This window comes from Onychomys torridus, unplaced genomic scaffold (genome assembly GCF_903995425.1).
Source record: "Onychomys torridus unplaced genomic scaffold, mOncTor1.1, whole genome shotgun sequence".
NCBI lineage: Eukaryota > Metazoa > Chordata > Mammalia > Rodentia > Cricetidae > Onychomys > Onychomys torridus.
The window spans coordinates 83119-96493 of record NW_023412187.1 but is presented as its reverse complement, the minus strand read 5'-3'; the positions used below and the strand labels follow the sequence as shown (position 1 = coordinate 96493).

General features: G+C 35.7%; 1 protein-coding gene across 1 annotated transcript; it reads right to left on the bottom strand.

Moving 5' to 3' along the window:
• Window positions 1–624: 624 nt before the first annotated feature.
• LOC118575543 (interleukin-13 receptor subunit alpha-2-like) lies at window positions 625–12505 on the bottom strand. Its single transcript, XM_036176045.1, has 9 exons — window positions 12424–12505; window positions 10908–11059; window positions 9811–9964; window positions 9166–9286; window positions 7941–8125; window positions 6511–6656; window positions 5058–5202; window positions 1649–1764; window positions 625–681 (listed from the first exon to the last, which is right to left on the bottom strand). Exons 1-9 carry the CDS (start codon window positions 12503–12505, stop codon window positions 625–627), a joined length of 1158 nt encoding a protein of 385 aa, XP_036031938.1.
• Window positions 12506–13375: the final 870 nt, after the last annotated feature.

Here is a 13375-nt window from a genome sequence, read left to right as displayed (position 1 = left end):
TAGTCCCTGGGGAGTTCATAATTTTCAGCCTTATAGCATCCTTTTCTTTTGTGAAATGGGATACTCACAGAACTGGGGATGTATTTAAAACTTCCTTCATTTTTATTTGTGGTGAATACTTTCACCCAGAATTCAATTTAAAACAATAATCCACAAAACTATGAAATCTCATCTTCTTAGATTTGGTAGTATCTCCTTAGGTTAGTTCAAATTGTAAGATGATGTTATTTTATCAGTGCAACACTGAATAAAATCTGACCCATCTCTTGATTTCTCTACATATAGAATTCTCACCATAAATTTATGTGAAAACAAAATGATTACTAGAATACAGTAAGTTTACTATCTGCTAAGGGTTGGTGCACCGTAAAATGTACCTAACTGCAATAATGAAGATGAGCTTGTGTCACACATGTGTAATGCCAGTACTTGAAAGGCTGAGTCGGGACTATTACATACTAAGCCCATGCTAAGCCAACTTGATATACATAACCTGCCCTTGATCAAAAACACAATAATATCAGGACAAACACAGTTTTTGCCATAAGTTGTATTCAAAATTAGAAGAGAAGATGAGTTTAATATGGCTCATTCTGGGTGGCTATCTGCCTTGAAAAGGGTAGCTTAACAGAGGGTCTCTTCATAAGAATAAGCTTCCTTGTACAGATCCATATTAAAACTCTGAAATATAAAAACAGCTCAATCACTAACAAATCATTAAGAATACAATTTCACTAATATTAACAACTCAGAATATAACAAGCATTATATTTCCTGCATGTCTTTATGTGTTCTATCTTTACAACACGCAGTATTAAGATCTTTTTCTCCAAACACAGTTTTTCCTTAAGGTCTACATCATAGTTGGTTTTAAGTGTCAACTTGACACAACTTCAAATCATCTGGGAAGGGGATCTCAATGAGAGATTTTCTAGCTCAGGCTGACCTGTGCTCACATTTGTGAGAAATTATCTTTATTCCTTTAGCTGACATGGGAAAAAGACCCATCCCATTGTGAGTGGCACTTTGACTTGTGTCCTGAGCTGTGTAAGAATGGAGAAGGTAAGCTGAATGGTAAGCACAAATACATTTCTTCCTCCTTGTTTTCGCTGGAAATGTATGTGACCAGCTGTTTCAAGTTCCCACCACCTATGTCACCTTTCCCCCTCCCAATCCTGTTTGTCTCCTGGAGTTCAAGCCCTGGACTGTTTTCTAATCTACAGATCTGTAACATTTCATGTTCTAGTAGATTTTTCCTTCCATTTTGGCAAAATTAACCACCACTCCCCCAAATGTGGCTTTCTAGTATCAATTTTGGATGACTATTTTCTGATAATATCATCATAATGTATATAGTACAGTATATCAACTGTACCTCATAGTGAGCAGGCAAAAGTATAATATGCATGTCCATGAATTCTGAGTGCATGACTTTGTGTGTCTACTGTTAAAGACATGAAATAACCTTAAACAACTTACCAATGGTGGTTCAGGTTCCTCCTTCTCCACAATCAAACAGAGAAGTAATAAAAGGAATACAAAGAAAAGATAAACTGGTACTATGAAAATAATGCAAGTCTATGAATTCTGAATGCATGACTTTTGTGTGTCTACTGTTTAAGACATGATATAACCTTAAACAACTTACCAATGGTGGTTCAGGTTCTTCCTTCTCCACAATCAGGCAGAGAAGTAACAAAAGGAATACAAAGAAAAGACAAATTGGTACTAAGAAAACATTCTTTGGGTCTGGCCCCGAGAAACCTAGGATTAAAAAATCATAATAAAAGGAGAAATGTTAAAGGTTGACAAAGAGCTTTGAAATTTAATTATTTCATAAATACACTGTCAGGATTGCGTAGATGGAGTTAAGCTGACATACTTACCTTTGCACAAACACTGCAGTTGGGTCTGAGTTTAGCATTCCTTTTGTTTGTGAACTTTTCATACAGAAGAAACTACTTTGCTGAACTGTGACATCTGTCCCATTTCAAATAGAAAAACAACTCCCACAGCACATATGATTTTGCTTACAATTTTATGTTGTGACATTTTTCATTAAAAACACACAAGAATGATTAAACAAATAAGTCCTATTATCTCCTAACTCAGGAACAAGTTCTGATCTTTAATAAAGATACTCATGAGGGTAATAATGCTAACTTAACAAGGTCACCTCTTAAAATTTGTCTCATTCTTTAGAGGCTGAACTGAAGAACTAAAGATGACTTTGCTGTTTGGCATTTAGATGTGACATTTTTTTTCTCTCTCTTTTATAGTTTTTCTTTGGTATTAGCAGCACTAGTTGGTCGAATGTTAGGCAAGCATTTTAGCACCAAGAGATCACAAGACCCAGGAGTGAAGTGTTCATGTTGCTTCTGCATCTTGAGAATAGTCAGTGGCGATACTTTAATCAAATCTGTCCTTCCAAGTCTAGTATCTTTGACTTGTTTTGGAATAACATACAGCATGTCAACTTTCAGAGCCAGACGTATAAATCTACCCCCATCTCAATTTGTCTTTGTCTTTTCCCCTACAGATCTTAGTTGTTTCTAGAAAATTGTGAGTCAAATTCTAATGCTTAGGATAGCAAAGATTTACAGGGGAAATTAATTTCCAGAGAAGTAACAAACAAGAAAATTCTCCTGACATGGAAAAGTAACAAGGTCAGGGCAGACAGTTCTTTTCATGAGGCTCTGTGTTCTCTAGGCAAGACAATTCCGAAGAAGTTATTTTATTGCCAAAATATTATTGTACTACTTCCCCCTCCCTATCAAGTCTAGTGTGTGTTGCCCAGCTGCTGGTGGGAATGGGACATGGAGGGTCAAATGATCAGATTTTCACTCTCCAGAACTGTAGGGGAATAAACATATGCTTTTAAAGCAAATATATGTATATATGTATAGTATATATACAAACATATGCACACTTGTAATTTTCCTGCTATCTATAACTTGAAGTACCCAACAAGAAATATATCTGAAAATCATAAAACTACAGGCCAACTCCAAAAATAATTTGTTCCTAACTTCTAAGTCTAAATTAAGACTCTACCAAGAGATACCTGTGAGGACAAAACAAATCTCAGTCATCAAATTCCTAGTGAGATTATATGTAATGAAAAAAGATGTACATTTTGATAATGTGGTAAAGAAAAATCAAGTCCACTTTATACAATTTATGGACTAATGAGAAAATATAATTAACAACACACACACACACACACACACACACACACACACACACACACACACGTTTCACCTTTTCCATATTTCTGATAGTGAAAACGAAAATGAAAACTGTACAAGCAGTAACAGTGTTCTCTCTGATCACAAACATCTCTTGCTTGAAGTCCTCCTACCCTATTTTCCTCCGTATCCCCTACTTGTTGTTATATATATATATATATATATATATATATATATATATATATATAATGTATATGGTGCTCTATCTGCATGTACAACTTTATGCCACAAGAGGGCATTACATCCCACTATAGATGGTTGGGAGCCACCATGTGGTTGCTGGGTATTGAACTCAGGACCTCTGGAAGAGCAGTCAGTGTTCTTAACTGCTGAGCCATCTCTCCAGCCTTGTCCAATATATTTTGCTTGGTTATTATTTATTTCTTCCCAACTTGGGATAACATAGACTTGACAAGAGTAATAATGACTGCTGGATATCCAGTCCTTGGAATCGGATATACAGTAGGTACTCTAGAAATATTTAATGAACAAAATTGAACAATGATTCTGCTGTATTTGTAGGGACATAGAATCAAAGATTCCAGTCTGGTCAAATTGTGTGAAAGAGTAACAATTGATAAAAGATAATTGTCTATATCTGTACATTTATTACAGCTGCATCCATGTATGAATACCTAAATAAGCAATGCTGAAGTGATTTCCTTCAACTTCAAATATGGTTTGTTTGTTTGTTTGGTTGGTTGGGATTTTTTTGTTGTTGTATTGTTTTGTTTTTCAAGACAGGGTTTCTCTGTGTAGTCTTAGCTGTCCTGGAACTCACTCTGTAGACCAGGCTGGACTCAAACAGAGATTCACCTGCCTCTGCCTCCCAAGTCCTGGGATTAAAGGCGTGAGCTACCAGACCCTAGCCTCAGTAATTTGTAATGATGTTAATATAGTCTAAAACATATTGTGTGTCATCTTCTAGACTTTTAAGTTTAGATCGCTATGAAATTTGAATATCTATTTATTATCATAAATCACTGTCCATACTTAAGGGACTGTTTTTCCTAATCACAGAATCTGTGATGGTAGGTTGTAATTGTCAGTTTGCTGTGCTGTAAAATCATCTGGGAAGAGAGCCTCAAGAGAGGTTGTTTGGAGCAGGTTGGCCTGTTGGCATGCCTGTGAGCATTTTCTTATTTGTGTTAACTGAATGTGAATACCCACCCTGGATATGGTACCATCATTTCCTGGGATAGGCCCTCGACTGAATGAAAATGAGAGCGTTGTCTGAGCAGTAGGATGCACACTCACTGCTTTCTTCTCTTTACTGTTTCTGTAAGGGGCTGTTTTCTATTTCTGCCGACTAGACTTCTCTGCCTTGATGGACTGTGTAACTAGGAATCATGAGCTAAAGAAGCCCTTTCTTCCCCAAGCTGCTATTGGGCAGGATATTCTAATCACAGCAACAGATATGAAACCAAATGTGTCATTTAGAAAAATTACCAGTAGTTAGTGTATGCTTGGAGTCAGCTGCACCCCTTACTTTTAAAGTTCTGTTCTTGAGAAAATTGTAAGCACAAAAATGTTGACTAAAATGGACTCTGGACCTCCCCACAAGAAGGACTATGAAATGTTCATAGCAGATAAACAAAAATACTCCTATTATAGCAGAATAAGACTCCTACTTCCAAATGAATACTAGATTTTCAGTAAGCCTATCATCTATTGCGATACTTGCTCTCTCCTCATTGATAGATGATGCACAAGACCCTTTAAGCTCCAATTTACAAGCACACTGAGCAGAAATAAATTTTGCTAGCAAATAGCCCCAAGTTACTTAGTTCCTATCCTTTCAGTTCATACCTTCCCAGCATTCCTCTTCACTCCATTCACTCCAAATTCCATCATCTGCACAATATATATTGACTTTACTTCTTACAGAAAAGCACAGTTCTTCACTATCATTTGCTCTCTTTTTCAACTTCATGTCATTTTTATCTGTGGCAGACTGAAAGCCAAGAAAAAATACAATGTGTTTATTTGACCTAAGTACAACTGCAGTGATTTCATCTCTCAGCTTCAAAATGTTTTAGGACATAAAACACCTGCATTGAGATACTAGAAAGGTATAATCCTAGCATTGGTAATCAGTGTAAACTGATTTTTTAAGTCATTTTCTTCCACTTTGTACCTGTATTTAATTTTATCTTTTGTCCTGTCATAATAATTGGTTAGTTATAATAAAAAACAGTATATGTAATATGTCACAACTCTACATAGTTTGACGTCAATAATATGTCCATAATAGTGTATGATTTTCCAGGTTGTATAAGGGGGGAAAGGAAGGTTACATAAGATGAGTTACTGAAAGAAAAAAATTCATGTGAGTGCAGATTTTATGAAAACTGGAATGTTTATATTCAAAATGTATCCGCTAATTTTTTTGCTCTGATTTACTTTTGAAGGCCCACATAGTAGTCCTCAGGAATTGGCACAAAACTGCCACTTAAGATATGAGATTACCACAAAATATTCAGAAGCTCTCACAAGGGTCACACAGGAGAAAAAGAAAACTAAGGAAATTTTTTCATGTTTCCAGTTCAAAGTGCTACAGAGTTCTTCTCACAAGCTATGATTGCTTTTCATTTGCTTATCTTCAGAGCCTAGAGAATATGTAGTATAGACCTGAGTGGACTGGGACTCAGGTTTTGAGTACACATCTATTTGACTGTGAAATCAAGTCACTGTCCTGGAACAAGGATACTAACTCGTTATCATTCCTCTCTTCTATATATGAATTGAATCATTGACAACTAGTAGTTCACCTTCTTGTCTCTACCAATCTCTAAACTGGAAACAAATAAATCAAAGCAACATCCACCAAAGTTGGGTTAAAGAAATCACCAAATCCTTGATGTTTGGAAGTAATTAATTTCACAACCATCATCCCTTTTACAAGCCCCACTTCTCTAGGAAATCTTTTGCACTCCTGAGCACTCTTAATTTTGACCTCATGGTTGTATCTCAAGAAGTGATTTCTGTGTTCATGTGTGGTTTTGCAATTTAATTTATTAAGACAAAATTGGAAACAAGTAACTAGATTGTCTCTAGGGTCTTTTGCAACTTTAAAACTGGCATGTTTAGTTACACTTTTTAAAAATACTTCAATTGTCCACTGGATTTGGCCTTCTGGAAAGTAAACAGAAATACTTGCCATGGTCCATCGCTCTTTTGAGCAGCAACAGATTTTGATTCTCTGGTAGCCTGTTATAAATAAATGTTAATTTTATGATTTTAGCAAATAAATACAACATACCTCCCTGGAAATTCCGTCTTCTCGGACCACAAGGTCATAAGTGTAACACCTTGGTGGAATGGGCCCTCCAGGTGTGCTCCATCCCATTCTAATCTCAACGGAATTCTCCACACTAATATGAAGGAATTCTGGTGGCAATGGTTTAACTACAAAGCAGAAGGAGACTTTTTCAACATGAAAGTTGCTAAGTTAGCAGCAGCCCTCATCCAAAGCTGGGGACACTCTAACACAGACTTTCAGGGACAAACTAAGTGGCTCAAGATTATTCTCATGATGTCACTGAAAATCAAAGTTGCTTGCCAATCAAGATGAACTTCTTGAGAAATTTGGTTATTTTGGAAACTCACTTTTGTTCATTTGTTTTTGATAAATCCCACAGAGATAAATATTTAAGGCCAAGAGGAAAAATAAAAAGACCCAAATCATTGCAATCATTTCCCCATTTTGGAGCTTTTGAAAGAGCAACCAAACCATCACTACTACCACTATTGTGAATACTTTCTAACTAAGCTTATGATCCATACATCTGGCATTGCACCAGGGTATTGTGTGGTCTTTCACTATCTTCATGTACATGATAAGAACATTGAAACAGAGACCTTAAGTCAATCACCCAAACTCATATAATTAGAAAATGGTAGACCCTAGAGTGTGGTGGCGCACGCCTTTAGTCCCAGCAATTGAGAGGCAGAGGCAGGCGAATCTCTGAGTTCAAGGCCCGCCTGGTCTACAGAGTGAGTTCCAGGATAGCCTGTGCCACACAGTGAGACCCTGTCTTAAAAAGAAAGAACGAGAGACAGAAAGAAAGAAAGAAAGAAAGAAAGAAAGAAAGAAAGAAAGAAAGAAAGAAAGAAAGAAAGAAAGAAAAATAAAGAAGGAAAGAAAGGAAGGAAGAAAGAAAGAGAGAAAAAGAAAGGAAGGAAGGAAGGAGGGAGGGAGGGAGAGAGGAAGGAAGGAAGGAAGGAAGGAAGGAAGGAAGGAAGGAAGGAAGGAAGGAAAGGGAAGGAAAAGGAAAAGAAAATGGTAGACCCAGAGTTCAAAGCTAGGTCTGTCCAGTTCTACAACCTCTCACTCTTACAACTGTTAGAATGAAGAATACAAATTCAGAAGGCATAAAAATGTTTTGGTTTTCAATGGTTTGTCATTCGAAACCAAGCTTAATAGAATATACAATTAGTAATTCACTGACACTAAACAGCAGAGACTCTTTCAAGCTGGAAAATGAATTATGATCTCTAAAAATAATGCTGTTTTATATTTTACTCAGTACCATCTCTACTTTCTCGTCTACTCTACGGCCTTTATGTTTCTGGCTTTGCTCTTCCATCACTCTTGTAAATCTCATTCTCTCCTCTTGTCTTTCCTGCTCCCTAGAAACAACCAAAACTAAGATTAATGGATTTGAAGTTTACATTATTTGTTCAGATCACCTATATTTTGAAGTTGAAAAACAGTATAGCTGGATCTGATAGGTTCCATGTTTGAGGATCCATTAACACAGGTAAAAAGGTCTTTATAGTCTGATGACTCCAAGTTGGAAAGTTTGCATCCAACATTTTTCTCATTATCTCGGAGGTAATTGGAACACTGCAAGGCATGATCCAAGCCCTCATACCTATAACAAAAAAACATTTCAGGAATTGTTTAGTAGCATCTTTTTTTTGTCTCAGTGATCAGTTTTAAATCATTTTATGATATTATCTGAAATATACATATGACCACAGTATATTGATTCAGATTATATATATATGTATATAGATAAATAAACACATATTTACATACATACATATACACACATATGTAACAATACCTATTTTTAAAAGAGGTCATGAACTTGAACTTAAGAGGTCACAAGAGCAGTTGGAGGGAGGAGAGGGAGAGGTAGAAACAATGTAAATATGGTACTCATGTACAAATTCTCAAAAAAAGTTGTTAAGGAACTGGCTGCTGGCAGAGTGGGACTGTGTTTTCACTGACCAGTCACCCATGCTCCACACAGGTGGCCCTAGTTAAACTGAGCTGATCCCAACAGGAGAATTTAAAAAAAGAGAGAGAGGATAGTCGGAGGGGGCTTGTTGAGATGGAGGGAAGGAAACAAAGGGGGAGGGGTGAGTGTGACCAGAATGTATTAAATATTAAATATGAGGCCAAGTGGTGGTGGTGCATGCCTTTAATCCCAGCACTGGGTAGGCAGAGCCAGGCGGATCTCTGTGAGTTCGAGGCCAGCCTGGACTACCAAGTGAGTTCCAGGAAATGGCGCAAAGCTACCCAGAGAAACCTTGTTTCGAAAAATCAAAAAAAAAAAAAAATTAAATATGCACAGGAAATGAAATCTTTAAATGGCTCTATGTGTAAAAGCTTCAGGAACAGACACGAAAGAAACAGTGAGAAGATCCAGTTTAACAGATAACTACTTTTAAAAGCTATGTGTATAAAATATATGCAAACTTTTCAAATTATAAACCCAGCTATGTGTAGGATATAATATTTCATCCGGTATAGAAATAGTCACAGGATACCTTGCAGTATCTTCAGCCTGAATTTCTCACATAATTATGAATAATTATCATCATAAATATATCTCTGTGATTGTCCTGTGAGCTAATCTTGATAGATGGTTGCCCAATGTGGGATTCTAAATATAAAAATACTTACCAGAAAAACATAGTATAGTTGGTATCAGAATGTGCTACCTTGCCAGGCTTCCAAGAGCAAATCAAATACTGCCAGTTATAATATATACACTTCATATCCTGAATTTTAGTTTCCAGGCTTCCTAAGAAATGAACAAACTATGAATACTTAAGAGGCATCGTGACAAATCTTCTGTGTAATCACTATGCAATTTTATTTCCTTTGGCCCTGCTACTTCATTTAGCAACCAGCATAATGAGAAACAGTGCAAAAGGTAGCTATCAGAAATCACTTCACTGTAAGGAGGATATTGAAAAGCTGAAAACATTTGAGGGCTTCTTTACTGACACTAGTTTGTGTCAAAGTATTAAATTAATTATTACAAAATGTTCTCAGTGATTGAGCAAATACCCATTCATGTTTACTAATATGGCTCCATGCTGAGGACTCTACTAATAAGATGCAGATTTGCTAAAAAACAAAGTTTGTTGGTTTAATGAGTACAGAAACCCAAGACACTTATGCTAAGAGAGATTCTATTTTGTGTCTTATCATCACATGATTTACTGTGTATTCAATCATCTAAGTAAGGGTTAGGGAATTTATTCTCTACATGGATTTTTTTCTGAGAATATCAAATGTGAAAAAAAGAGAATTCGTTTTAACCTGCATCTGATATCCCATAGGAAGCTTCCATCCATGAACTTTGAACTTCTGATCCATTTGTACACTGCTCTGACAAATGTGTACGTATCTTTCCTTCGATGCCTTTGTTAAGATCGAACCCATCCTTGTAAATTAGATTCCTAGTAATGATGGTCTATTTAATAAAAAGATGAAACACAGCCCATTTTAGAAATATATGGAAAAGTGATCCACATTAGTAAGATTCAACAATTATTAAAATCTAAAATAATTATTCGCTGTAGTAGTACCCCAGATGTATTTATGGCAGTGATCACCTCTGTAGATGCTGTTATTTGATAAGGTCATTGGAACAACAACAACAACAACAACAAAAAAAAAAACCAAAAAACTTGGAGTTACAAACAGATAATTTTCGACAATAAGTGTATTGCATAGCAAATGATTTGTCACTTTCAGGAAACTTTCAGGAATCCCATAAAATAAAAAAGTCTCAGAGCTATCTGAAGAAAACTAGACAATTTTGTAATTTTTTAAAGGATGAAATCATATACAATCGTCTTATGTTTCTGAAACTTACCAAGTATTTTGTCTAAAACTTCATTCAATAAATATTTAACTTGAATTGCTCATTGAAACTACTTATCTGCATTGCAGAGCCAATGGGGTAGCTTCTGCAACAGAGCTCTGAATGAACACTATAGTTACTGTATAAATAGTTGACAGTTCAATAAGCGTTCAATGAAATCTTTCCATAGATGTAAAGAACGATGCCGTGTTCTGTGATGTGTGTGTGAAGATTTAACTCAACATCAGATATTCTGTTAGAATTGTAGAAAATGAACTGATATAACAAGAAACTGTAAATGTACAGCAAAATACTCAAATGTTCTTCAAGTTATAAAAGACCTAGTTTTCTTTCTTGAACTTCCAAGAGTTGTCTTAATAATGGACAAGGTGAAAATATACTCATGCAGATGCACAGCAGCTCACAATACAGCTTTCATATACTGATTAGAACAGTTAAGGCACACACAGTAGTGGTTACTAGAGTCAGGGTTACAAGAAAAGATCTAATGATCAGCTCACTCTGATGTCGCAAGCCATGTTTCACTTACCTTCCAATTGTCACTGTCAACATTTCGGTATTTTAACTCATATTCCAATGTGCATTCCTTAAAGTTTTCCATAAGCACAGGAGGTTTCCATTGCAAATAGAGATAACCTAGCAATCCAGGATCCATTATTTCAAAATCCTGAGGAGGATTAACTGAAATGAAATTAAGAAAATATTTATACTTGTCTTGTATTTTATGGTTTTTATTGTTGAATGTGAATAATTTTCAAATGCCCATCACCTGATTACTGGATAAAAATTCAAGCATATCTACATGGTGGGATATTTTTTAACTATAAAAAGAATAAAGCACTAATAAAAGGCTATAATTGGAAAAACCCTGAAAAATTACGCTAAGTGAAGGGAACCTGTCTCATAAAACCACATACCCAGTGAATTCATTTAAGTACCATAGGTGAAGACAGTAGATTAGTGGTCACCAGAGGCACTTGGTTTCTCCAGAAGAGAGTGAAGGAATTTTGGAAATTGATGGCAGTAGTGGTTTCATAACTTTGTGGATATACTAAAATAATCTTCAAATGGTACATTAGAAAAGGGAGAATTTCCTGTTATATAATTAAATCTGTTGAAGTCCATAAATTTTCTGTGTAGCTGTCCTTTTTAAAGAAACTACATAAGCAAAATGTGATTTTTTTTTGCCTCTCTAGGAACTATGGCTACACAGAAATACACTTGCCATGAACCTTCTTGGTGAACATATACACCAGAATTTGTATGATATTATATAAATGATAGATATATAAATGTTTCTAGTAGTGAGAACCAATCAATAATAATTCAGTATCTTGTTATGATCTGCATAAAACATTGTGATTGACTTGAGAAAAGGTGGAAAAACATATTTACTATGCCTGAGCACCTTAAAACATGTCTTGTGAGTAGTCTGTGGAGTTAACTGAATATATAGATCCCTGAGTTTGGCAAAGCAAGTTTATAGGAAAACTTGCTAAGTAACAAGTTGAGTAGCACTATAGTATTGCCTTCATGTTATCATTTGGTTAATTCTCTCTGTTGAATGCTGTGTGTTTCAATACTTCAACTTGACTAGGGATTCTGCTCAAACTCTCCATTGAGAATGACACAACATCCTTGTGGTTTTCATCCTTAAGGTTGGAAATCTGTGTCAAATTCAATGTTCCATTAGATGCTGAGAAATTCAGATTATTTGTATACTTTAGTTTAAACTTGCATTTTCTGTTTTATCCAATTGCCATAATACTCAAGTTGTGCTAGAAGAACATAATTTTCAAATACTTATTCATTTCCTCAAAGAATCCTATATAAGAGGTCTGGAAATTATTTTATAATTTGGCATTTTACCTAAGAGAACATTATCATTAGTTAAATTATACACATGAGTAACTACCAAGAACATATTTTTTTTATATCATGGAAATATTACTAATAACATTTTACACTTTCGTGATACAGAGTGAAAACACCATTCGTATCCTTTAAGACTACTCCATTAAAAGGAATTTAATTTATTCATTTACCTTTTATCTCCAAAGAATGTCCAATTATAGTGCAAAGAAGAAAGAGGCCCAGGCATCTGGTATCCACACCCATAAAAGCCATTTCTCCAGGATTTAGTGTGATGAAGGCTCCACTCTAAGAAGGGAGAAGATAATAGGGGGACTTTATCATACTTAAAAACTCATATGGGTGAATACAACTAATAAAATTTCTGGGAGTTCTTTGTGTACTTTCTACCAAGACGAGAAACTGTGCCCCTTGAACTGTGGAAATGGAAATCAACCTCCGACTCAATGCAATTGCAACAAGAAGATTCTGGTCCCCTAAGAATCCGAACTAACCCAAATAAAGAAAACTGTAAAATCTCAACCATACATACTTATTGATACTCTGATTAAGATATAGTGGCTTCCAGAAGCCTTCCTACTGAAATCAAACCCAGCAGAATGTCCCTACTAGTGCATAGGAGAAACTTGGACACCCATATGTTCATAGCAACCATTTCTCCTAGAAGCAAACAAAACATACTGAGGTATTGTATTTTCTAAGAAAAATAAGAGTATTTGAAAGTAATCTGACTCCTTAACAAATTCAAAATCTACATGAAGACCTCAGAAAACTAAGAACTTTGTTCTAGCTCTTCATAACTATGAAACCATCACTGTCTGCTCTCCACTATCCCAGATTTGCCCATTTTTCCTATCAGTACATATCATTGCCACCTCTCAGCTTTTAAGCCTTCCTCACCCCTTCCCTCTTCCATCCTGTCTCCTCATCACAACTCTAAACTCTAATTAATCTTGTCCTCAAGGATCTTATCCAGCCATTCCTGTCTCCAATACATTGTCAACACCACTCACAAGAGGAGTGATACATCTAAAGGGAAAATCAGGACTTCTCTTTTTCTCTTCCAAACTCTAACAGCATTTCACTGCCACAGGATGCAAGGTGAGCTTTTCTAGATCTGAAGAA